This window comes from Lathamus discolor, chromosome 4, assembly GCF_037157495.1.
Source record: "Lathamus discolor isolate bLatDis1 chromosome 4, bLatDis1.hap1, whole genome shotgun sequence".
Classification (NCBI taxonomy): domain Eukaryota; kingdom Metazoa; phylum Chordata; class Aves; order Psittaciformes; family Psittacidae; genus Lathamus; species Lathamus discolor.
In genome coordinates, this window is record NC_088887.1 from 64205245 (window position 1) to 64232233 (window position 26989).

Here is a 26989-nt window from a genome sequence, read left to right on the forward strand (position 1 = left end):
CAAAAGTGAGTCTACTGAATGCAGACAAAGCATCCAGAATGTTTCTTTGACATTAAAAAACACTAATCTGGTATATTACCCTTAAATAATTCACATGTCTCTTTTATGTAGGTCTCCCTCTCTCGGATGTTCTATAGAAGAAATATCTTCATTAAAGCAAACAAAAATAAACTACTAAACTGTCCTTACATACAGTTTCAAAGTATGCCAATACTTTAATAACACTGATGAATGGCATATATTAACTGAAAAATAGCTATCTTTTATGCATACAAATATCTAGTGTGTTCATCCTATATGAGGACTCTCATTTATTGTGAAAGGAGGAATTTTTCTCAGCATGTAAAATGAAACATATTACATTAATGGTCATAACTACCCAATCCTTCAAATTCAGCCATACTTGCCATAAGGACATCACTTCATAAGATATTTACTTCTAATTTGCAATCTTCTGTTCTTTAATTTCATCAGGAATCCTTACATCTTACATTATTCTTGCTGAAAAAGTACAAAAATTTGGATTATTAAGATTCTGCTGAACATTTTGTCATTTGAACAGTGCAAACAGCATCATGTTTATCAACTCCTACCAAATTCAACAAAAGAGTTTTAGATCAGTTACAATCTGAGTAAGCAATCTAAGGAAAGACACCTATCCAAAATTATAAAAGAATAAGTGACCATAATTTTCTTAGTTTTGTGCTGAAGGGACATAGAAAAGATTTCAACTGAGGCCAGCAGTGGCCTCAGTGTGGAAAGCAGTGGCTTTCCAAGAGGCTTTTTTTCATGACAATTAAGGGAGTAAATAATGAACATTATTAAGAGGTAAAAAAATTCTAACAACTCACAAAACATGCTGTCACACTTTTGTCATTCATACGTTTTAGGTCAAGGCACAAACACCTGACTGGTCATTTTTTATTTCTATAGCTTTCTTGCTTTGCATCTGTTTTGACTTTAAACTCTACTTTTCTTGTTGGGAAAAACTGACAGTAAGATCCTGCCCTTCTGTCTTGCAGATGACATGTACAATTGCATACTTCAGCATCCCAAGGAACAAGGCTGGAGCTACGGGAACAGAAAGTATGACACAAAGTACACAGAGAACCAGAACCTCATGTGCCTCCTTTACAATCTGTGGACAAAAGGATTGTCCTTTATGAAATATGATATAGAGTGGGAAAAAGTATCTGCTTAGTGCAGAATTTTTAGATGCTTGTAAGATTTTTTACAGCTTTACACATTACAATAGTTTTGAATACTCCACCATCACAACCTAGCTCTTCTCCCATTAAATTAACAGATACATTATCCTACATTTTTAAGGAAGCAGGATTAGCCATGCACTTTAGAAATGAGCCTATTTATGCAGGGTTTTTTTTCAGACCTTTTATGCAAGATTTGGTTGGACAACAGAGATTTAGACTAAGGAATTTTCTTTGTTTCTACATTTACATACATTTCTTTACATACAGAGATTACTTAAAATGTACAGTTCTGAAACAATTTTATTGGTAGGCACACTACCATACTAGTCTGGATCTAGCTTGCCTAACTTCAGGAACTTGAAAAGCGTCTATGTTAGGAGTCTAGTTGCTTTAGCTACCCCAGTTGTTACTAGAGGTAGACATCCACCAAGGTAATTCACCTGCATCTAAGCCTACTGATACCATGCATGTGCAGTTTTACACATGCAGAGCGAGAATAATTGCTACTAAAATACGGAGGACGTCCTGCCAAACATGTCTCATTTACTACAAACTTAAACTGTGTGATAATCCTACTAGCTCCTGATAGATGTCTCACATCTGTAATACCCTGGTGTGAGAAGACAGCTTGTCAGACCTGACCAATACAAACTGGCTGTTCAGAAAAGGCTTTTTTAATAATTTTTCCACTACAGAAGAGTTGCACAAGAACAAGAAGAAGAAAAATGTACCCACTGGCTTTATAAATACAGCCTTTGACACCTCAATGTTTGTTTTTGCCTCTGTATCTTAACGGAAAGGTAACAGACGTTTTAAGCCTAAAAGTTATGTCTTAAAGCATGAGAGCTTCTTCCCCTTTAAAGCTGCCACAAGGAGTAGCATAGTCTCTGGCCTGCCATGTAACACTGAAACACTGGTCATTTATTTCAGAACAGTGTTAATTCTTCAGCAAATGGTAACACTCCTATTTGGTTTTATGCCAGTGGCCTGGAGGAAATAGGTTAACTGATTCATTGACTCATGGGAATTAAGAGACATGGCAACACCAACAGGCTTTATGAATCTTCGATCAACTCCTCTCCTCCTAGCTAAACACAGGTGCAATTCTGTTGATGTGAATAGCATAGTCCCCAGAAGAATTACCAAATGAGAGGGGAAACAAATCCACTAAAGTGTGAGTAGACTTTTATCAATAAGATGAAAAAAATCTAAATGAATATTTAAAAAGGGAGAAGGCAGGCAGATTTCCTACTTAACTACTGCCGCCTGCATCAGCTCCAGTAACATCACAAGGAAGCTCAGTAGGACAGTGAGGCATCTGGACACCAGCTGTTGCTAACACCAGGCAACCTCATCCTGGTACTCGTCCAGCTGTTAAACCTTTCTTTTGTTACAGGGCTAGGAAGGGGTGCAGATGTCAACCTGTTTCAACCGAAGATCATTTCAACCACTTAAAATGTCTTTTTGATTGAAAACGTGAACAACTTCTCAAAATAAATACACTATCTTAAAAATGTATACCATTAAGGCTCCATCATTGTAAATTAAAGTTGGCTTCCTGTATCAGAACACATATGCAAGTGAAACACGTATTTCTTTGCTTCTGAAGAGCATCAGATTTTACACTGTTAATGAATGTTCTTGATAAAATGTTGGTGGTAATAATTCAATTTTTATATTCACAAGAAGACCAACTAATAATTTTTAAAGCTTTGCTTTCTCTCACTGCACTGTGTTTATCTGAATAAGGTCTTTTTACAACCATGCATAAAGACAGTCACTGCCAAGAGAGAATTTTTTATAAGCCTTATTAGGAGGGGTTTCTTATTGCTCAGGTATGTCACTAAAATGTTCTTTCTGCTACCTAATAAGAATTGTGACACATGAACCTATTGTACTGAAGAAAAATGATAGCATACATGTTCAAATTTTGCTTTTTTGTAGCATCTGGTTTCCTTTCTTTAATTTGTGACACAGTCATACAAGGAGTTCCTAGAACCAAGCAGCACTTGACTCAGGAAGTAATATTGTTGGGCTTACAGAATTTCAGAGAGGAATTTGGCTAAAATGATCACAAGTTCAACACTGCATGAAAATTTCTGAAGCTTCACATCCAGAGAGATTTTCCTGCCTCCAAACAGATGTTTGTAAAAAGGAAACTGGAGTTATAATTTGGTTGGATAAGCAAATGTCTTCTGAACTGAGAATGGCAGTCTTCATGCAAGCAAGTCCCAGCTTGAATAGCAGATGTGCCACTTAAGCAAAACTCCATTTAATTGTTCCAGATGAAAGGTCAAGATGTTTTAGTGCCTGAAGTTGCACAGGGTAGCACTTGAGCATCCAGAAGTACAGCCAAGAATTCAATTTTCAAGGTGTAAAGAAGAAGTGCACGTTTCATTCCAGAAAATAATTGTAAAAATAATTGTGCAAGTCTGATTGCATTTTGCCCTGACCTAGCAAGTGGCCTGTTGAATAACTTCACTTAATGGAACTTTTGGAGCAAGTCCAGAGGAGGACCACGAAGATGATCAGGGGACTGGAGCACCTCCCGTATGAAGACAGGCTGAGGAAGTTGGGGCTGTTCAGCCTGGAGAAGAGAAGGCTGCGTGGGGACCTCGTAGCAGCCTTCCAGTACCTGAAGGGGGCCTATAGGGATGCTGGGGAGGGACTCTTCGTCAGGGACTGTAGTGACAGGACAAGGGGTAATGGGTTAAAACTTCAACAGGGGAAGTTTGGATTGGATATAAGGAGGAAATTCTTTCCTGTCAGGGTGGTGAGGCACTGGAATGGGTTGCCCAGGGAGGTTGTGAGTGCTCCATCCCTGGCGGTGTTCAAGGCCAGGCTGGATGAAACCTTGTGTGGGATGGTTTAGTGTGAGGTGTCCCTGCCCATGGCAGGGGGGTTGGAATTAGATGATCTTGAGGTCCTTTCCAACCCTAACTATTCTATGATTCTATGATTAATGCAAGTAGAGGTGCTCACAAATGCTGTGCTACAAAGCAGATGTTGTCTTCAAAAGAAATCTTTTCACATCAGTTTAAGACAGCTGCTAAAAAGAACCCCCCTATTACTGTGCCATGAAGCTTGTATTTGGATAAATATAAATGCAATACATTAACAACTTATTCTGTTTAGAAGAACTAGAATCCTGGATCCAGCTTTAAGAACAAGATTCATCTGTCGATACAAAGGAATGAACAGAAACCCATGGTCAACTTTTCTTTTTTTTTTTTTTTTTTTTTGAGTTCTTATTTAGAAAAGCATTTCTGTCCTACTTTAATTTCACAGCTGCAGGGCAGGTTGGCACGAAAGGATGGTGAAAACAAATTACTTTTCCACTTAGCACCACTCTGAGGAAAACAACCATAAATGTTCATTTAGCACTTGCTCATCAAGCCATGCATGCCTGCTGTCTGGAAGCTTGGACACATACCCGTCGCCTGTGATCCATAAGCTAGCTCTTTGGTTACATCTGCTCCTGGGTTGCATCTGTTTTCACTGCTGGTTGCTCATCACAGCACAAACTGGGGTCTTGGCACACCAGTCTCCTACAGCATCTGTCACAAATTCTGGGGCTTCCTTTGGGAAGAAACAAGGATACAGCTGTGCCAGGCACCTTAAACTAACCAGTGCTCCCAGGTTCTCTAATGTAGACTTCTGCTACACCCATGTGTAATTTTAGGCCTGCAAACATGAAGAGCTGCTATCCTGTCTGTATCAAGGAATGCTGCCTGCATTAACATTGTCTACACTGAGCTTGCTAGCAAAGTGGAGTCTGCAGCCAGCTGTGTATCATGTATTAACATCATAAGTAATGTATGTAAGTGAATTCCATCACTTGACATATATATATATATATATACACATATATATAAAGCACACCAAGCTCTGTAACTGTTTATAACAAGTTTCTGTTTTCCCCCTGTGGCTCTAAACCAAATCTCATTTACAAGTGGGAACGTGTTATTCTGCATAGTGAATACTTGACCTTTTATTTCTATAAAGTAATTTCCAGAAACAATGCCAAAAGCATTAGTGCCACTGACAGGGTGACACTGCAGCATTTCATATGCATATTTTCTTGGGAAAAGTGTCTGGGAAAAGCTGCAGGATTCCAATTAAACTTTATCACCTGACTATGCATGCACACAATAACAAGATTGTATATTAATATGACTGTGACCCCAACACATGCAGAGCTGGTCAGAGTTATGCACGCTGTGGGCTCCAACACTCCCTCTAGCAGAAAACTCTGCTGGAGAGAGGCTACTTAAAGCAAAGAAATATCTCTAGTGTGATGGTAATGGAATATTAAGTGATTTACTGATAGGGACCGCACTCAGGTATTGTGCTTAAATGTGTTGTTGGATTAAAGCTTTAGGACTTTTCATTCCATGTTTACACCTAACATTTCCCTTAGCATTTATTCTGCTATTACATAAATATATCTGTGATGATTATCTCAATTGTAGCTGGCTGCAACCCAAATATTCATTAAAAATTCATTAACTAACCATCATAGGATTGATAGTATTGTTCCTGTTTTACAGATACCTGCAGGATTGCTCCTGACAACATATGGGCTGTGACAGCCAGGAGTCTATGACAGGACATACTTGTGATTATCTCTAGATGCATCCCACAATACCAAAAGCTTACTTTGCCTAAGGCTGCTCACCAACTGATAGGTCAGTTTAATTCAGCCACCAAGAGATGAATCCAGACAACCAGCTTTAAAATTCAACAAGCCTGAAAGTGAAACCTTGGCCTGTCCAGACTGTTCTTTCGTTTCTCCAGAGTATATGTATTTTTCTAAACGAGGAATACAGGCTAGTATCTAAGGATTTGAACGGCTTTCGAGTGTATTTAACAGCTTTTGCAAGAAGGACTGTTTTGTCCAGCAGAGGGAGATGGGAGTTTTAGAGAAATGTCATACAAACACTAAGCATAAAAAGGAAGAAATTCTTTCACTGAAATGTATAGCTACAGATTTCAATATAGATTTTAATTTATAAGACATAACACCCTAGACAATATAGGCAGCTAAATATAGGCAAAACCAGATTTAAAATCATAATATAGTGCTTGACACTGATGTAGGATCTGTAGCCTTCATCCACTTCAAGTCTGATCCTGCACAAATAACAAACACACTTTTTCTAACGTGATTTGAAAGTCCTACTGTGATTCTTGATTAAATTTTAAATGCAACAATATTCAAATCCAACATAAAAAATAGAACAAAACAGCCTTCCCTGCCTTTAAATTATTTGTTAGTCATGTCCACTAGCCTGAGAGATTTCTTGTCCAAGACAAATTTCTGTCAGGTATTTTAAAAATCTGCTGCAATTCACTCAGTGAGTTTTGGAGTTACCCACTTCTTTCAAATGTTCTTTCGCTATATACAAATGACCCCTGGAACACTCATTGCTGGGAGAAAAAAAAAGAGATAATACACAAATATTAAGGCTTTCCATTAATATCCAAAACGATAGAAAATAGAACTTTTTGCTAGAAAACTCAACAAAGAATTATCTTCAATAAGGAATATTCTACTAATGATTTTTTTAAAGTGAAAGTGTCAAACAGTGAGCAGAAACATTTTATTTCTTAGATAATCCCTTTGCATTTTTTTTCAAGCTAGAAAACCTAAATGTGATTTAGTAAGAATGAAAGAAGCTATTTTAAAGGTGATCTCACTTGAAGAACAGCAAAAAAAAAACAACACAGACCCAGCTCCAGAGTCTGGAAGGCTAACAGAAGAAAACTGTGTCGTTATTTGTCTGCTTTCCTCAAGTTTTGACTCCACTGTAGTGCTGTTTATCTTTGCTTAACTCCTTTCAGATGTTCTAGTCAGTAACATTCGAGTATCTATGCTCATTCATACAAGTAGCCATATTAATGTCAAGACCAGCATGGTGTGGCCATGGATGGCCATGAAACATAGCAGCAAGATGCATTAATAAACAAAATACAATATAATACAATAAACACAGTGTGTTTTACATGAGAAAACACTTGCCAGCAGTTTGCACTCAGGAAAAGGTTAACGGAAACTTGGAGGAAGCTCTCTGCAGAGAATGCCGGTTCTTTTTTTGAGTGGCCCAGTAAACCATGATCTCAGACCAGAAACCCAGTCCCTGGGACAGCCAGTTCAACTCTCACCTCCCTGTTTCACAACAGGACAAATGCATCATCCCATTGCATACTTCAAAAGCAGTTTTAAAGCTACTGGCAATGGGTTTCAACCTCACTCCAGCTTATCTGGCACAGTGCACTCTTCATAAGCTACTCAGATTCACAACTACAACAAAAGAGAGCCAGTTGATAAGCAGCTCTTTGTTTTTCCTTTGTTCAGACACACCAGCTGATGTGCTCTGGGGATTACTGCATTATCAGGATGGTTGCATAATTGAAAGGGGAATGAATACCATTTCAAACTAGCAAATGAAATTCCAGGTGCAGGTATGAGAAGGGCAAACAGAATTGGCACAGGCTTAACACAAAGAGGAAAACAGCAAATCCTCCCATGACAGAACTTGGAAGCAATGGTCACATAAAAAAAACAAACCAACAAAAAAAAAAAAAACAAAAAACAATAACACAAGCAGAAGAAGAAATAATTATACCTTAACCATATATTTTCTGCTTATTCTGTGCTATTTGTTAGTTCTGTCATTGCCAGCCTTCGGAATTAAAACCTGATGTCAAAGCCAGAAAAAGATCAAATGACTGGCTTAAAGCCAGTCAAGCAGTCTTCTTGGTTTCTTTCCTGATTCTTTGGAAACCTTTCCTGAAATCATAAAGGGAATGCTGAACCAATTCACTGACTTGCTGAAACCAGAACAATCACCCAGCCCCTCGGCTGGGATCCCCTGTGTCTCTGATGCTAGTTGTGTCAGGAAAGTCATCGCTTGTATGTGGACCAAAGGGTGGAATTATGTGGCAATTTATTCAATGAAATTGAGATAAAGAAGTCTTTGTACCTAAATTCACCTGTGTAAAAATCAGGCATCTGAACAAAGCCAGTTATAGACCTAAAGGTTGGCAACCCCAAAAGCCAATTCTTCCCTTCTTAAAAGAGATGCACATATCCAAGAAAGAAAACCTGCTCAGGCAGATGGCAGTTTGCAATTTGGGTCAGGAAAGCTTCCATAGGTCTTTAATATTTTTTGCTACCATGTAGTCCTAGAAACTCCACTGTCTGGACCAGCACAAGATGGTCTAAATGATCTCATGTCTAAAGACCTTGTGTCTTCTGTTTGATCAGCTCATCTTGAGAGCCATCTCTCTGAGTGCAGACGTCTAGAACATAGCTACCTCTGCCCAAGCTAGTCATCTAGCTTGGAGAGAAGGAGCACTTCTGATTGTATACCAAATATTTAAACTAGTTAGAATCACTGCATAATGCAAGTTGGAAGGGATCTTTGGTTTCCATTCTGGTCCAAAACCCCAGCTCAAAGCAGGGCAAATTAAGACTGGTCTTGTCCAGCTGACCAGATGAACCACTCTGGAAATGTCTGTTTTTCCCAATCAGCTGTAAAGGTAGCCTGGATTTTTCATTCAGGGGTAAGCATCTGCATTTGCTTCCTTCTAAATTTACACACTAATCCTGCTCTGAGCATCCATACACCTGAGGGATTAATATATGAGTGCTCTGATAAGCACAGAGCACAGCAGTCACGGCCACAGCGATTCAGAACCAGCTGAGAGATTCCCAGGCACTGGTTATGAGGGAAACATGAGTGCCATAGACACCTAAAGTCACTTTGGGCATTTATACCTCTTGCTGTTCCTCATTTTCAGTGCTCTGAGATTCCTGGTATAACCATGTAAAAGGATGGTGGGAGGCAAAAGATAAGCATCATATTCTCTATCTTTTCCATGAAGACACAAAGGAGGTAAAAGGCTGAAGGTATGTTTAGAGCTCTGAAATCTGGAATTCCAGTAGATTCCACCTACAACCGACAGTTTTCTGTTATAATGCCAGCCGCATCAGTAATCTTCCAATAACCTGATCTTCTCACCCTGACAATTGCAAATTTAATGCTATGTTTGATGTCTTTGTTTTTCCTGTCTCTATATCTTAATCCCCCTTCATTCTCTCTGCAGAATCCAAAGAAAGAAATTCAGGAGATTCTGAAGTTCCTGGAGAAGAATGTGAATCAGGAAGTTCTAAACAAGATAGTCCGTAACACCTCATTTCCAATAATGAAAGAAAATCCTATGCCAAACTATACTACAGAGTTTCAAGGAATAATGGATCTCTTTGTTTCACTGTTGATGAGACAAGGTACTGAGGCTTGTTACTGTCATTGACTTGGTCTTCCTGGTTGTCATTCTGTTTTGAAATAAGTCTTGAAGCTTCAAGAAATACTGGTAAACTAGTATTTTCTCCTTTTTCGCTTTGCTGTTTCTAGGGGCTTCTAGGGGTTGTCAGATTATGTGTAAGAATTATTTCACGGTGCCATAGAATAAGAAATTTGATGAAGATTATAAGAAGAAAATGGCTGATAACTTTCTTAGTTTTCACATGTAATTGTGATTATTAGCATGGGAATTACCCGCTGCAATCTTCAGCCTGTTCCATTTCCTATGTTTTCTTTTCCTTCACAAAATTCCTGTGTCCCTAAGAATTTAACATCCCTCTTTCACACGCCACTGAATTTTCATGATCATGAAGTGCACAAATTATGAGGAAGTTTAGGTTTCCCTGAAGAAAATAATTCTCCTGGATATTTCTCATTCATCCCCCCCACAGTACCTTTCAGCGTGGACAAAAATATTTCAGACGTGCTTTGAGATTTTGTCTTCCTAAAACTGTAGATGATATTGCTGGCATTTTCAAATCAACTTCTAAGAGAAATTAGGATCCAATGGGAAAGAAGGTGTCAAAACCAGCGCAACAGGTGAGGTATTATTATTCGTGTCTTGTACGAATGTTGATCAATAAGTGACAATACACATTTAAAAGTGGTCAAGTATAAACAGGAGCACGTAAAGTAAACTCTTTTCTTCTTCTCTCATTTTAGGCCAGACATCATAAACTCCATTGAGATGAAAGCAACATTTCCAAAACCACCGAATGCCCATCACTTCCTTTGAGCTTGTGGGAAATTAACTGAAGTGATTTGTAGCCCATTTAATTACTCTGAATGTCAGAGGGAAAGTAACATAGACTACAGCAGCTGGAGGAAAATACTGTCCTAGTCTCATTTAGTCTAGTTCAGTCTAGTTTAACACAGAAAATGTTTGCTGGGAGTACTTTCTCTTTGGCCTGCGGCAAGTTCCAAGGATTTAGTAAGAGGAGCAGCTGTCAACATGCACAGTCCATTTCAGGCTACCTATTTAATAATGTCTAAAATTAACGCAGTTCTCTAAAGGCCAGCAGTATCTTGCATCAAGTTTGAAAACAAATGGAAGGCTTCCTATTAAACATAGAATCTACACTGTCAGTCCCTGGCCCACCAAGTTTCCCCCAAAATGCAGGAAACACTGAGGCCAGAAACACACATTTGTTACACTAGTGCAAAAGTAGGCATTCAAAGGGCTTTAGGTCAACAGAAACTCCCGCACACAAAAAAAAGGATGTCTCAGTAAATTGACTGTCTGAGAAAAAAAATTATCTGGCAGAAGCACTGCTATTCATCACAGGAAGGCTAAATATCAGCCTGGGGAGCTTTCTGCTGCTTGTTTGCTTTTTGTTTATGATTAACTTGATATGCTGTCTTACTATTGCCAGTATGAGGAAAAGGCGTTGCCTGCTCTTGGATTGCTCCATGAAACCATGAGTCACATCAGTGTGTCAATCCAACCCTCTTCACCCAGTGTCATAAAAGACATCAGTAAATGGAAAACATGCTTAACCCGCTAGCTTGGTGACATTTTATGAGTGGTGCTGTACAAAAGGTCGCACAGATAACCTATTTGCTCCTCCTTTGAAATTGCTGAATCTATCAGAACTGCAAAATGCTGATGGTGGCTGAAGCCTAGTCTGAAAGGGAGCTGCACAGCCACTGCAAGGCTAGAGGGGTCATACAGTAAGGGAATCACATTGGGGAAGTCACCTTTGCTCTCACTTCCTTAAGTAATGCTTCATACAGCTGCAGTTCAGCTGCTCTGAAAAAGATAAAAAGAGTAGCATAGGTCAGAGTGCAGTCCTATTAAAAATGGGGGGCAAAACCCACTGGATGTGTGACTACATAAAAAAAAAAAAAAAAGGTTTTTCTTATCCTGTTGAAATCCCAATATATATTCAAAGGTGGAAATGTTAACCTCTATGACAAAATATAGCTGGCAGGAGGATAGAAATGTAGGATGTTTCCACTTTTTATGCCTTCTCAAGCCACTGTATCTGAGAGAGATCAACCTGTGGATTCAGTCATAATTTGCAAGATTTTATTGATTTTACCAGAGTAAAAGAGGGAACACTGAATTGTTACCAGTGAAAACGATTGGATCTGTAGTTAGCAAGAAAGTCATCCTCTGATGGTTGTAGTTTATTATTGACAGCATGCTTCTGGGTACGACAGGAGCCTACATCTAGAGCACCCTCAACTTATATATTCTTTACATTTGCCAGCCATGTACAGAAGAGCTTTAGATGATGTGTTTGTATACAGAGATTGTTTACTAATACCAACGTACATTGGTAAGAGGTTTAGTTTATTTTACATAAGATACTGCAAACCGATGAGCATCTGCAGAAGGAGAGTATACTTGTTCAGGCAGATTCTAAACTACATTTTAAACTACTGACAAGCTTCTGGTGCAAATGACTCTCTTTATGGCAATAGAGCTCTGTATAGAACTGTAGTTGACATATATCCTGAATATACACCTATGTTTTATTTTCATCCAGTTACCTAGGTGCATGATTTTACTAACTTTCTTACACAGACGCAACTTCTATGTCTGATAAAAAAGGACTTGTGTCAGTTCAATGCAATCCCACAGCAACTTCTTTGGTGCTGCTTGTTTCTTCCACAAAAGTGTACCCACAGAGTTCTGATAGCACAGAAACTTTGTTACTCATCTCTAATAAATGTTTGAAAACCAGCCTTGCTTAACACATGTTAACCGTCCACATGGTTCTGTTTTGTAGCTGGGCATTAACAACTACCAAAACAAATCCTCCCAAGGAACAACTGAAGATTCCTGCCTCAACGTAGATTTAACAGGAACTGCTGCATCATTTCTAGGGTAGTCATGACCACTCTTTAGCTTGACTGTCAATAGCAACTAGGGGAGCCATTTTACTTCCATGTGGAATGCAAACATTTAAGCAACAGAATGGAAGAAGCATCAAGCTTCAAAAAATTAAAGAAGGAGACAAAGAAGGGAACTGTTCCATCTTCTTAGCTAGCATTCAAAGACAGAGAGACACTGCTTTCCTTTTCACTACTTTAACATAGACAATCTGTTTCTCTAGTTAGGAAACAGACTGTGGACAGGAAATAGTTTTTATTTAATTTGTCCTAAACATATATATCTATAGTTTTTAAGATTTATGTCAACTTGTTCACAAAGAGCCTTATCTTCACAAGGTTAATAATTCTGGCACTTTCCTGAGGTGCATTAACACTGTATCTTAAGCCTGGACTGAAGCTTTCATTTCCATCACATCCTCAATGAGTAATGGAAGCCCTGTCAGCATAGGCTGTAGGTGAGCCTAGAGGCACATTGAGCAAGTTAAGCCCTTCATACTCATAGGATGCAACCAAACTGTGCTACCAGACCTAAAGCCATGGGCTTAGACTGGATAACAAGGCTCTGCTGCCCTCCAGACCAAGCACAGTCTTAGGCACTGCGCAGGTGGATCAGGAATGCTGTCATGCAGCAGTGTCCCTGAAGAGGCAAATTACTCACAGACTATTTTGCAGAAGGGCTTTGGCACAGCCTGCTGCAAGGGCAGTTGGTACTTATCAGCACTGTGAGCTCAGACTGCCTTTAGGACTGTGTGAAGGCTCCCAGTTGAATTATAACCGTCTACCATTACCATGGAGACAGAGGGATCATGTTAACACTGGGTCCTGCTTTGCAAAAACAATATAAGTATAGGTAGAATCTTAGGCTACCCACCCAAAAATGAAGGTACCTAATTTTGTTTGTTTGTTAAAATTACGCCTCTTGATTCACAGTATCTTGTTATTGTACCATAACCTTCATTCATCTCTATTTGCTACTATCTCTGTCTGTGGTTAAAAGGGCTTTTATGTTCTGTTAACAATGGAACAGTCTTTTATAGCCAGACCCAACCTGAAGTGCTCAAACAAAACGTTAAGTTTCCTTGTTTTAGTTTTACACAATCTTTCAACAGGCTTGGTGGGCTTTGTAGATGAGTAATAGAACACCAAACCTCTTACCGGTGTTTCTTCTAGCATTTGAAGACCAGAATTAAGGACTAAATATACAATTTCTTTTTTTAATACCTAACCAAATCCTTAACACACAAAGTAGCATCAAGAAAAATACAAAGGACAGTATTGCCCTTGCATCCTATTTACTCGTATAAACCTTTGGATTAGCCTCCCCTTTTACACTTTCTTAACCTTTTCATTGTTCCTGTAGGCTCTACCATTCCACTCCAGTGGGAACCTACTGAACCGGAACCCAACCCAACAAAATGGGCACACTCAGCCAAATAATTTATGGTTCATTTGCATAAGGCATGGGGAACCCTTTAAGTTTACAAACTTAGAAGAATAGTTAATACTGTAAATTCATATCCTGTTTTTCTTTATACTAATTTGGCATGCAGAAAAGCCATAAAAGTAGCTCAAAGCAAGAATGCTGACTGGCCCAGCATGGCTCACAAGCAAGAGAGGTTGTGATCTTCAGAACCTGTTGTAAAGGCAGATTCTACAGTGGCAAGTATTTAAAACATCAGTACTTGTATGCTGGAAACACATTCCTCAGTTGCAAAATTACAGTAATTTTCTCATTCTGTGCTCTTCAGAATATTCTTGCAGGTCTAATAATTCCAATGACAGTGAACAAGCATTTGCACCCTGCCTTGATGTAAGGGCTAATTACAGTGCTGTAGGACTTGGCTTCTCAATGAAAGCAGGATTTAACGTTTGCTATGCTCTGCCTCAACTGATCTCATAAACATCTTGGCAATCTTGTTTTACATAAAAAATTATACTTAAAAAGATTAACTAATTATCTTTACAAAGATAATAAAATAATGGAGTATATGGAGCATATAAATTATTCTTGTTTTTCTCCCTCATCTTGTCTCAAATTAGCTGCATGGAGTACTTATATTAATTTACTGGCTGCTTCTGAATAGGTGAGACGTACAATTCTTGAACTGTTTAAGAGAATCATGCAAGACTATTGCTGGTATGAACTGGTATTTTTCCCCACAAAATATGGAGAAACTTGCACTATACAATGTAAAGAACTGAAACAATCAACTATCAAAATTCTCAATCTTTTTTCTTCTATTTATTCTAGAAACATTTTAATTCTTCTACCATTCCCTAGCCAGGATAATTTGCAATTGCTGTTGCAATTCAGGAGCAGAATGAAAGACTATCAAAACAACTTTTTACAACAATTGTAATTCTATTGCACAAAATGGAGGGGATGTGAAGGGAGAATTGGCCTGTCTCTGTCAAATACCTGTCTCACAGAAGTAGGGAGCTCTGGGGGCCGGGGCTTATTGCTCCCTAGCCAGGATCAGTTTTAGAAAGCCTGCAATGAGTGAGACAGTAGTTGATTGTCTCCAGTACAAACACATCTGAAGCCCCTTTATGTGTCTGCCTTGGACAATCTCCAAAATCAATTTCCTTGTAGGCTAAGTCAGGAGATGACTCAAGAGTTGGATCATAATACATTTTCTGAGGACTGACAGACGAGCAAGCTTACATGAAACCTTTTTTCTCTGGAGTTTTCCAAAAGAGAAGGTAAGCTTTCCTGCAGTGCTCTCCCCAGCACCCAGCTTCAACTGGGGCTGACCTGGAAGGACAGAGCTGTGCAGTATGGCAGAGTTCAGTGTCAAAAGCTTTTGCTACAGGGTGGTTTTGGAAGGTCTGTATCTAGAAAGGCTCTTGTGTAAAACCCCCATGGTTAGACCACAGCAGTGCAGGCGTAGGTACCCAGTTCAGTCTCCCAAAGCAGATGGGGAAAGAAAGAACAGTTTAGTGCCCTGTGGGGCTTCTAAAATGTACAATAATAGATAGAAGTAATGGGAAAACAGCTTCTTGTGGTTCATTTAGGGAGATCTGTTTCTTGTCAGCAACCTCTGTGACAGCATGGAACCATATGCTCCTGCTGCAGTTGTGTACCTGCGTAGATTACAGTATAAAAAACCACATATATAATATACACTGAATGCATCGGAAGAAAGAAAAAAAAAGACAAGGAAAAAATTTCTGAGGTGTGTGTGAAGAACTTTTCTGCCTTTTGTCACTATTTGTCATTTAAATTAAAAAAAAAACGAATGACAATAAGCGGACTTGGGAAAATGCAAATTATTTTTCCCCAAGAGCAGCATTTTGACTAACATGACTCTCCTTTTTTATTAAAATAATACTGTCTCATGACACCACACTTCGTTTCGTGTTATTCAGTATTTATCCAGTGAACTGTAAATAGAATAATAGACCTATATTGTTTTTCCCAGGCAACTTCTCATTAAAAGGCAATTACTTATCATGACATGTCAAAAACAACTCAGGCACTACCAAAGTGCATGCGTGACTACAATAAAAGATGTATGCCCTCTAAAATAGGTAATGAACACCTACCCAAATGGTCATAAAAGCGTCTTTTACAAAAAAATGAACTACAAGCCATTATACTTGGCTTATGCTGTTTACTCTGGTAGTCTTTCACAGCCAATGTCTGATAAATAGAATCACAGAATAGTTTGGTTTGGAAGGGAAATTGAAGTTCACGTAGTTCCAACCCCCTGCCATGAGCTGGGCCACCTTCCACTAGACCAGGTTGCTCAAAGCCCTGTTCAGCCTGGACCTGAACACTATCAGGGATGGAGCATTTACAACTTTAGGCAACCTGTTCCAGTGCCTCACCACCCTCACAGTAAAGAACTTCTTCCTTATACTTAAACTAAATCTCCCCTATTTAAGTTCGAGCCCACTGTCCCTTCTCCTATTGCTACAGTCCCTGATGAAAAGTCCCTCTCTGGCATCCTTGTAGGCCCCCTTCAGATACTAAATCATAGAATCATAGAACAGTTAGGGTTGGAAAGGACCTTAAGATCATCTAGTTCCACCCCCCCTGCTATGGGCAGGGACACCTCACACTAAACATGACTCAAGGCTCTGTCCAACCTGGCCTTGAACACCGCCAGGGATGGAGCATTCACAACCTCCCTGGGCAACCCATTCCAGTGCCTCACCACCCTCCCAGTAAAGAACTTCTTCCTTATACCTAACCTAAACTTCCCCTGTTTAAGTTTTAATCCTTTACCCCTTGTTCTACCACAATAATTTTATAAACTCAATAACTTAAATCACTCTGTGCTTCCATGAAGAAATTAAAAACAGGGTCTTCCATCCACCAGTGCCTGCCTGAGCACATAGCTGTTCACCTCCCCATCTCCTCACGGTGACAGTGAGACGCGTTCGCCTCCTAACACGCTCCCCGCACTCTCAGGTGCCCTCGCACCAGCTCGTACCCCCGGAGCCCATCAGCACGAGAAACGGCGGGGCACGCCCACGCTGCGGCCGTACCCCTTCCTTTGTGCCGCTATCACTAGACGGAGAGCGTGCGGCTACCAGCGCCGCCTGCAGCCCCTGGCTCGGGCCGGTCGGGTTAGCCCCCGAGGCAGCCCGCCTGCAGTACAACCCGCGCCAGGCAGTCTCGGCCCGATATGGCTGCCCCACATGACAGCCCCCTTCCACCCCTCCCCGTTAGACCGCCGCGCAGCACTGGGCGGGCCGCGGTGGGTAGGGGCGGGACTCAGGTGACGGACGTTGCTTGGCGGCCCGCCGGCTCGGCGCTGCGTTACGGGCGTGCGGGGATGACGGAGGCGGAAGTGGGTCGTGGAGGATGTAGCGGTGCTGACAGCGGCTGCTGTGCCGCCGCGCTCTCCCCGCCCCTGCAGCCAGCCGGCCCCGCCATGGAGGTAAAAGGGCGGCAGGCGAGGATGAGGAAGGAAGGGGGGGAGGCTCGCGCAGCCGCCGGGGAGGGGGAGTCGGCAGCTGAGGAAGGGGGCCGGGGGACGCACGACCTTGGGCTGCCGTACGCGGTAGGTGCGCGCCAGGCCTTCCGTTCTCCGCGCACCCCCTTTTGTGCGCAGCCCCCCAGCGGCTGCCGGTGGCGCGGGGCCAGCGCCTCCTCCGCGCCTGCCCGCGGCGCGGTGCGGTGCGGTGCGGTGCGGTGCGGTGCGGTGCGGTGCGGTGCGGTGCAGCCCCGTGGGGCGGCTGCGCTGAGGGAAGGCCGCCTGCGCGGGGGGTGTGGGTGGGAATGGGCCCTCTGGTCCCGGCCTGCGGCAGTGTAGGTGCTGGTGCGGGCTCCAGGGCTTGCTTAGTGCCTCTGGAGAGGAGGTGGGGATGTCGCTGTTGGCACGGCTGGGGGAGATCAGCCGGTGCCTAGTCACAGGAAGGAACACTCGGATGACAGTGTGTTGCGTGGTTGTTCTTTAAGGGTACCCACGGGTGAATAAGCGTTCCGTTTCTGCTGAGATGATCTCATGTGTTCACAGTATGTCAACTATGAAATGCCTCCCAACACAAGCAAGTAAAATTACCGAAGTATCTAGTAAACACCAGGGCAAATCCAAAGGCAGCTTTTAAGACGTTAAAACTCCTACATGAAAGTAACTCATCTGGGTGGTGAGGCACTGGCACAGGTTGCCCAGAGAAGCTGTGGATGCTCCATCTCTAGTAGCGTTCAAGGCCAGACTGGACGGGCCTTTGAGCAATCTGGTTTAGTGGAAGGTGTCCTTGCCCATGGCAGGGGGGTTGGAACTGGATGAGCTTTAAGGTCCCTTCCAACCCAAACCATTCTGTGATTCTATAATTCTATGGTAGTTTCTGAGCTGCATGCATTCTAATAGAGGTTTAATGCCTCCGCTGGCTGAAGTAATAACTCAAAAGGTGTTTTAATGTTACTTGGTATGAGTAGAGTTGGTGGTGTCTAAAAGTTGCATGCTGCTCAGAAAGTCACTGTTTGTAATGGTCATTACTGCCACAGTTTGCATCAAAGTCTAATATATTGCATTTCTGTATCTGTTAGGCTTTTCAGGAGTATGTTAAGCTATTGCAAAAGTAAAGGGTGGATAGCAATTAAAATACACAGAACATGATAAACTGGCTTAGAAACACCTTAGTGTAGATAAAGTAGGTTTTAAATTAAATATGTGTATGTATGTGTGTATATATATGTATGTATATATGCATTTGTAAAGCATGGGAGCATGCCTTCATTTCAAAATGGTTGAATGAAAACTTGCAGGATTCAGTGCTTAGAAGTGTGCCTACTATCTGCTGACTCACATCTCAGATGCACCTAATCAATGAAGGTATTAGGATTTTTGTATTAGCTCATCTTCCTCGTTGTTACTCAATTCAGATTGGTGAAATCCTCTACATTCTACAAGCTTCTTATGGTTTATGTTACCAGAACAGCAAAACTGGATGTGTTGTGTTACATGATACATAGTTCTGCCCTTCTGTGTATTAGCTTAAAGGAGAGTAAAAGTAATGTGTAGATCCATCTGACTGAACTGTAGCATGAGGAGACATATGCTATCATTTTCTAAACAGTACGTACAATTTGTTATACTTAATTACACTGTGGAAGTGTACGGGTTGTAGGGACTGTTTTACTAACTGCGGTGCTGAAATATTACGGATGTAAATGTTGACACAGCTTTGTATACCAAGGAAATCTGAAACTTATATAGTTTCTTTTTTTAATGCAGTATTTATGTTTAACAGGCACCTTATTTTCTAATAAGTTTATTTCTGCCATCTCAAAAAAAAAAGACCTCAAGCCAATGTGATACAGAGAGAAAACTGTAACTGCCTGGGTCTGTACCTGAACTCATATTTCTAATGACCTTTCTTATTATCTGTATCAGCTGTTCTCTCGAAGTTGTTAGTGATTCTCCATTCTATCAGTGTTTAGATCCAGCTTCTGTTATAAGGTGGGTTTTTGTCAGAATAAAGAGAATAGCCAAACAAATTGAAGGTATGTATGTATACATACCTAGCTATATAAATGCAAACACCTAGCTATATAAATCCCCAAATAATTATATGTACACCCTTTCACTTTTATTCAGACTTGCACACAAAGGCTAGTACAAAGGAAAAAGCAGTGTAAAGGTCAGAGCTTGGAAATGCTACACTTAATATATTGGAAGTGTCCCATTTTCCTTTGCCCAGTCTCTGTTACATGTCTTTCTTCATGATCCTGAATATAGGTAAGCATATCTTGTATAAACCACTGTAAAGTAACATAGTCTCCCAGATTAGATCTGTGGAAGTTTACAGTAGAATGCATTATGCATGTATGTTAGGAATAGGGAGCCCAGAATTTACAAAGCCTTTTCAAATATGTGTCAGGCCAGGACTTCTAGTGCTAACCAGTGTGGTTTTCTAAGGAAAAATAGTGCATGTGGGAGAATTGTTATATTTTGTTCAAAAGAGCCTGGACTTTGCAGAGTCTTTTCAATTCTGTTCTTTAGGCTAACTATTTTAGTGATAACTAGTGTAAGGTGTGTTTAAGAAAGAAAGAAAACAAAGTTTAGGGGTATATGTGGATGAAAGGTTCCCAAAGTTTGACTTAACTGCTGCTCCTCTACATGTTTTTTCTATTCATGCCTTTTTTTAATGAGTCTTTTAAGAACAAGATAGTGAGTCATGCCTTTGTAACCTCTTGTAAATAGAATGCTTTTTGAGTAGTGTATCAACTCTAGATCTCAGTTTGGTAATGGAATCTTAAGCTCAGATCATACTGGTTTGGAAATCAGTAGTTTTCTATTCTGCTGTTGTATTGTACTAATCACAATATATGTCTATCAGAGTTTTGTTTATTTTTTTTTTTTTTTTTACATTATCCTTCTGACTAGTCCTGCAAATATGTTTGGGTTTTTTTTCAAGTTCTTGTTATATTCAGTTATTCTTGGTGTTTGCAGCTTTCGGTTCTTTCAGTAATCTTACATTCAAAAGTTCAGTTATCCACCATAGTGCTTTACTTTGTTATAGGTTCAGGATGCTGGGCAGGAGATGGTGGCGTCTTCTGTCACACCAGGATCAGGCAAATCAAAGGTAATCAGCCCTCACAAATGTCATTTATTTGGATAGCAGTAATTGAATGGGTTCCAGCTTAGCCTGCAAGCTGTCACTAAGAGGAAGACATAAAGGTATTTTTAAACAGTTCCCTGTTTTCTGGACTTCTTGAAAAAAAAAACAATTTATAAACACTAGGCAAAGGTGTTTTGAAAAATATATAGGGGGAAGAAAATTCTCTTATTGATATGTTCACTTCCTGTTATAATATTTTATAAAGTATCAGTAGCATGCAGTTTTGGCAACAGTCTGTTTCATAATGTGCACGTTAATGTTACAGCATGCTAGTTTCAAAACACTGTTTAAAGTATATTACTGAATTGTAGCCCTTCCCAAGTGAGTTTTCCTCTCTAACTGGTGCTGCCCATTTCTGTGTTCTAGAATGATTTTTGAAAAGTACAGTATTGGAGGTAGTTTCTGTTACTGCTCTTGAAATAACAAAATCTGATAACAGCACAGCAGTAACTTGGGCTGTTCTTTCAAATGTGTGCTAAGACAGTTTCTTGTCCTAAAATTTAGCTTCTTGGAGTTGAATGCTAAAATGCCCTGCTTTCTGTTTATCTCTAGATTAGAGGAAGCTGGTTTCTCTAATACTTCCTTTTTTACAGCTGGACACATTACCCAAAGAAGATCTCATCAAGTTTGCAAAAAAGCAAGTGATGCTTATACAGAAAGTGAAGTCAAGATGTACAGGTACCTTAATGGGAAGAAAACAGTTTCTGCCTTAATGCTTGATAATATTGGACCTTTTCAAATATCAGTGCATATTTTTGCTAGGTAGATTTAAATGCTAGTTTCATTATTTTTTTGTGGGAAGGTAAGGACTGAAGTCCTTTAAGCAAGGAAGGGAAGAAAGAGAAGCATTGCTTGTCAAGTTTTAAATTAATTCTTATCTGGCAGTGTGGCATGATGGAACAACGTAGTTTGTGCAGGAGTTGAAATGGGACTTGTCATTGTCTCTTCCACGTATCAGTTGCAGGAATACCTGTTGCTTTTCAGGAAGCAGATGGGAGGCGGAATGTCTCTGCCAGATTTTTGCATAATTAGTACTGTTGTAAAGTAAAATGGCTTCTTTAAAAGGGTTAACTACATTATATTTGATCATTTACTGCTTTAACAAGAAATTGTAAAAGTATCAAACAAAATTTTGTGTTAACCAACTAAAACTGTCCTGTGTAGGTCTGTGCTCTTGTGTGCTGTTCTTCTCTCTGCCATGCCTTTTTGTATAGTGGTCCACTATTTGGACTTTCACTGTGTCACTTCCCCTTGTTGGGAGTTACAGTTATGCTGACTGTTAGTAGGTTCCCAGTGAAACAGTAAGGATAGGTTGGGCTATATTAGGCCTTTCCTCAGTGGGGTTATTCATAAGGTCTTATTCTTCTGCCTGCTGCCTACTTATAGAGAGCCAGTAGGAACTGAATATCTTTTCTCTGGCTTAAATTGATCATGAAATAGAAGGTAAGATCATCATCAGACTGAGTTCTATCCATTGTCCCTCTACCCAAACAAGGAAGTTCTGCTTCCTTAGGAAACTATGCTAAATGTCAGGACCTGAGAAGCAGTAGTCTCTTTCCATTAGCCCCTTCTATCACTCAGTAAAAAAAAAAAAAAACAACAACCAAAAATAGATTAAATAAAAGGTGTTTCTGATTTAAATAGGAGCATCGTTACACACTGGATTTACATTTAATTTGCTACTGTGAAGGAGCATTGATTCATGCTGTGAAATTTCTGTACTTTTTTTTGTTTTTTTTAAAGAACTAGAGAAAGAAATTGAAGAGCTTAGATCTAAAGCAGCTACTGGAGGAGCTGATGATATTATTCAGGTAGGAATACATGGTGGATTTTTAATGCATTACACAATGTTATCTGAAGTAAATATACAGAAATAATTTGGTAAACAGTAAATAGCTTTAAAACTGTTATTCCAGTTGGATGTAATAAATTTTTGGAAATTCAGGACTCTTCCTAAACCCTCTTTTTTCCTCCTTCCTCCACTTTTCAGAAAACACTCAATTTTGTGAGGAATAGTATGGAATTGTACAACTTTCTCAGCAAGACTTTTTCCTTGTGTAGCTGGTTTGACAGGCTTTTGGTTTAGAATGTCCACTGTGGAAGGACTTTAGCCATTTAGAAAACTCCTGAGATAGTCATTCAGTGAGATCAGAAACCCATAATTAAAATTGCATGTCACAAGAAATACTTTGAGAAGAGTTAACAGGAATTTTTAAGTAGCAAGAACATCTGTCTTTCTCAAAGTCAGGGTCATAGACAGCATATGAAAGTAAAAATTGGTAGTGAGGAGGAATTTATCAACTGGGAAATTGTTTTTAATAATTTGGATGGAGATATCTTTTCTACAGAAGGTGAGCTTCCACTACCACCTGCTGATAAAATATGTGCTGATCAGAAATACAATTTTGAACAGAAACTATTATTCAACATCATTGTTTTAGTCTTGCTATTCTAGGTCTGTTAAGGTTAGATATAAGGAGGAAGTTCTTTACTGTGAGGGTGGTGAGGCACTGGAATGGGATGCCCAAGGAGGCTGCGAATGCTCCATCCCTGGGGGTGTTCAAGGCCAGGTTGGACAGGGGCTTAGGTGACATGGTTTAGTGTGAGGTGCCCCTGCCCATGGCAGGGGGTTTGGAACTAGATGATCTTAAGGTCCTTTCCAACCCTAACTATTCTATGATTCTATGATACTTGGGCTGAAAGTAATTTTTAAAATCATTCTTTTAATTGATAAAGTCATTTAAGCATATGTGAGTTCCTGCAGTTTGCAAAAATTTATCAAGCTTCCAATGTTAAGAATTCTTTTTTAAGTGATCTTTCTCCCTTAAATCAGGCTCTCACAGAAAGACTGGATGTTGTACTTCTGGAAAAAGCTGAAACTGAGCAACAGTGCATAGCTCTGAAAAAGGAAAATGTTCAGAGAAAGCAAGAAGCAGAGGTACTGAAATGAGCAGTAGAACATTAATAAAATATTTCAGAATTATGTTTATTTTTACTGTTTAGTTTTACTTGTTCTGTATTTCACTTTCATTTTAATCTTTTCCTTCACTTGTCTTTTTTACCTAACCCCCTCCCCCCCAGAAAAACTCCTAAAGGCTTCATATGTTAATGCCCATTTTCTAAATTTCTTAATTTATAGTTTTTAAAGCAATGGGTATAAATACTAAAAATTTTGTATGCACCAGCTAGATCCACAGCTGTTCAAAAAGAATTCAGTCTGTACATTAGTTTTCTGCATACATGACAGCTTCAATCAGTCAGATCTGTCTTTCCGTGGAAAACACAAGGTTTACATTCAGGTATTCACAGGAAGCAGCCTGTCAGCCAAGGCATCTATATTATGTCAGTAATCTCACTTGATAATGAAGTCAAGAGGGAGTTGCTTGCAACTGAGGAATATTGTTATATTCCAGATGCTTGAATCTGGTGCACTAAAAGCAATTTGGTCTTTAATACATTATCAGAATAGTTGCTAAAGCTGAATTCTGTCATGACCATTTTGTGAAGTTATGCTGGTAAACATGATTTAAGACTTAGTTTTCCTTTCTCGTTCTACATTCTCATTCATTTTTGTCCTCTCTGCAAGTGTCTTCTGAATTGAGTTGTCCTAATGTAGTTAGATATTTGAAAACTGTAGCAATCTTTAAAACTAAGGACTTCTATTCTGTGTACAGAATTACCAGTATTTAATAATTCGTCTGTTTGTTTAGGCTGCGGTGGCTAAGACAGCAGAATTGCAGCAGCAACTGGAGCAATCAAGTACTGACTCTCTGGAAGAAATAAAAGCTCTGAAGAGGGAATTAGCAAATGCACAATGTAAACACAATGAAGATTTAGCAAAGCTGAAAATGGATTTAGAAGAACAAGTGAAGAAACAAATGGGGCTGATGGAACATATTGAATGTCTTAGTGATAGTCAAAAAGAAGTTAAAAGATTACAAGATGATGTCCAAAGAATTAAATCTACTTATGAGGAGCAAATTTTGTGTCTGAGCAAGCAGTTGGAAACTGTGAATGAAGACAAAACCAAAGAAGTGACAAATCTGCAAGAAACTGTGAAAAGCAACTCTGAGTGTTACCATAATGAAATAAAAATTCTGAATGAAGAACTTAAACAATTAAAAATTGCCCATCAGGAAGAGGTGTCAACATTGATGCATCAGATTGAAATAGCCTCTAGAGAAAATGAAGAAAAGCAAAGTCAGATAAATCAGCTACAGCACAGTTTGGCAGAGGAGGGCTTAATAAAAGAGAAAAATGTGAAGGATGAAATATGTGCTAGTACTGACCAGCGTGAATATGACTTGGAGCAGCTGAGAGAAGTCTTAAATAAAAATGTAGAAAACAAGGTAGGCGTTGTAGATACACAAGAAGAATCTTGTGCAGAAGCGACAATGGAAGAAAAGGTTAGGCAGCTGGAGCATAGTTTGGAAGAGCTCCAGTCCCAACATAGTATATTAAAAGATGAGTTAACTTACATGAGTAATGTTAAACTAAAACTGGAAGAGGAAATCCATCACATAAAGGATGAGTACTTTCGTGAGAGGGAAGACTTGGATTTTAAGATAAATGAATTGCAGCTTACTAAAGAAGACTACTGTTGTGCAATTGAAAAACTAAAATTGGAGCTTCAGGCAGCAAGACAGCACTGTGAAACTGCTGTAAAAGAGCATAAGTTAGAGACTCAGACTCTGAAAGAACAACATAAGAAAGAAATTGCTGAACTAAGTGAAACTTTATTATCTGGTTCTGAAAAAGAAAAGATGGCATTAGTTTTTGAAATGCAGGAACTTAGAGACCAACTTGAAAAGCTAACTCAGGAGAAGGAAGAAGCAGTGTCCAGTTACAACAGCCTGAGAGAAACAATGGAAACTCTACAGACTGAGCTAGGGGAATCTGCTGGAAAGATCAGCCAGGAGTTTGAATCAATGAGACAACAGCAAGCTTCTGATGTGAGTGAACTGCAACAGAAACTCCGGGCTGCTTTCAATGAAAAGGATGTTCTTCTTGAAACTGTGAATCGCCTCCGGGAAGAAGTAGAAAAATTGTCATCTAATCAGCCAGATGTAGAAGAACTTAAATATAAAATTCTTAGTCTACAGGAGGAGAATAACACAATAACAAGCTCCGTCAACCAAAAAGAGACTGCTATAAAAGAACTGGAGAAAAGGATTATTTCTCTTACTGATCAAAACAAGGATATTTTAAATGAAGTGAAATGCTTGGGTGAAGAGAGAAAAACCCTTCATGAAAGGTGCAAGCAAGACCAAGGAAAAATTCAGGAATTTCAGCAAGAAATAGATGTTGCTAACCAGGACAATACTGACCTGAAGAAAAAGGTGGAAGAATTAATGGAGAGACTGAATGAAGCTTTAACTAGGAAGAATGAAAATGCTCAAATGCTAGAGCAACTGGAAAACCAGATTGAATCTCTGATGCGTGAAAGAGAGAGCCTTTCATCTGAAGCATATACTCTTCGTGAGGAAAATAAGAAAATAACTCATGAAAAAGGCAAATTAAATGAAGAGCTGGAAAAGATTACCTCTGAAAAAGATGGTTGGTTGGTGTTGAAAGAGCATTCTGAAAACTTAGAAAAGAAACTACAAATGATGACTGCAGAAAAAGACCACATATCAACATTACTTGAAAGTGAACAAGAGCACAGATCTCTTGTGAGAACTCAGCTGTACCACTTACTTGAGCAAGTGGAGTCCAGTGTTTCGGGTTACAGTGAAGAGTGTGATTCTCTTAACTTGTTAGAAATTGCAAATGAATACATGTCCAAACTAAAACAGCAGCAGTGCCTTGCTCTGCAGAAGGAGGAGGAAGTTCTTCAGTTGCAGCGGGAAGTTGAGAGGATAGAGGAAGAAAATGCAGCTCAATATACAGAACATAGATCCCTGATTCAGGATTTGGAAAAAGAAAAGGAACTCTTGAAAGAAGAATTGGAAGAACTGTTGTCTGAAAAAGAAGCACTTCAGTGTGATCTCCAGGAGCTGAAGAATGCCAGTGAAAAAACAAGGATTGAAAATCAAGATCTTTTAGCTAATACTGAAGAGCTTACTCAAAAACTTGCTTTTTATGAAAGTCAAATACAGGAACATCAAAAAAGATCAGAGAAACAAGACAACTTAAATTTCATTCTGGAACAAAAGGAAACTGAACTTAGAAATGTGAAAGAAGAACTGAATTCTCTAAAGGTTATATTTTGTTATTGAAGTATACAGACTAAACCTCTAAAGTCTTCAGAATTAAGGTTCAAAAAATACTTTCAATTCTCTTTTTCTTCTTTTTCTTTTTTCTTCCCTTGGCCTGAAAGTGAGTTTCTCTTCTATAAATATAACATGTTTCTGAGTTTCCTAGCACCTCAAAATCTCCTCCTTTCCCCCAGGAATAAACAACAAAACCAAAGCAATCGTAATGATCTGTTGACAAAAGTTGCTTGTATTTCAACCTCTCTTCCTATCAATACCCCTCAGTAATCATTTAACT

At 39.5% G+C, this 26989-nt stretch overlaps 1 protein-coding gene across 5 annotated transcripts in view; it reads left to right on the top strand.

Annotated features, from left to right (window-relative positions):
• The first annotated feature begins 17205 nt into the window (after nt 1-17205).
• The window catches only part of GCC2 (GRIP and coiled-coil domain containing 2), a 28879-nt gene continuing 19095 nt past the window's right edge, over nt 17206-26989 (top strand). For 2 of the 5 annotated variants that reach the window (XM_065677811.1, XM_065677813.1), the window contains exons 1-6: nt 17231-17310; nt 20399-20461; nt 21091-21175; nt 22241-22308; nt 23331-23435; nt 24208-26697. In XM_065677811.1, the coding sequence (XP_065533883.1) occupies nt 17305-17310; nt 20399-20461; nt 21091-21175; nt 22241-22308; nt 23331-23435; nt 24208-26697 (2817 nt within the window). In that variant the 5' untranslated portion in view covers nt 17231-17304. Of the gene's footprint in view, nt 17311-17415; nt 17434-18687; nt 18709-20398; nt 20462-21090; nt 21176-22240; nt 22309-23330; nt 23436-24207; nt 26698-26989 lie in introns of those variants that run through there. The other 3 variants (XM_065677808.1, XM_065677810.1, XM_065677809.1) reach the window with 3 other exon arrangements.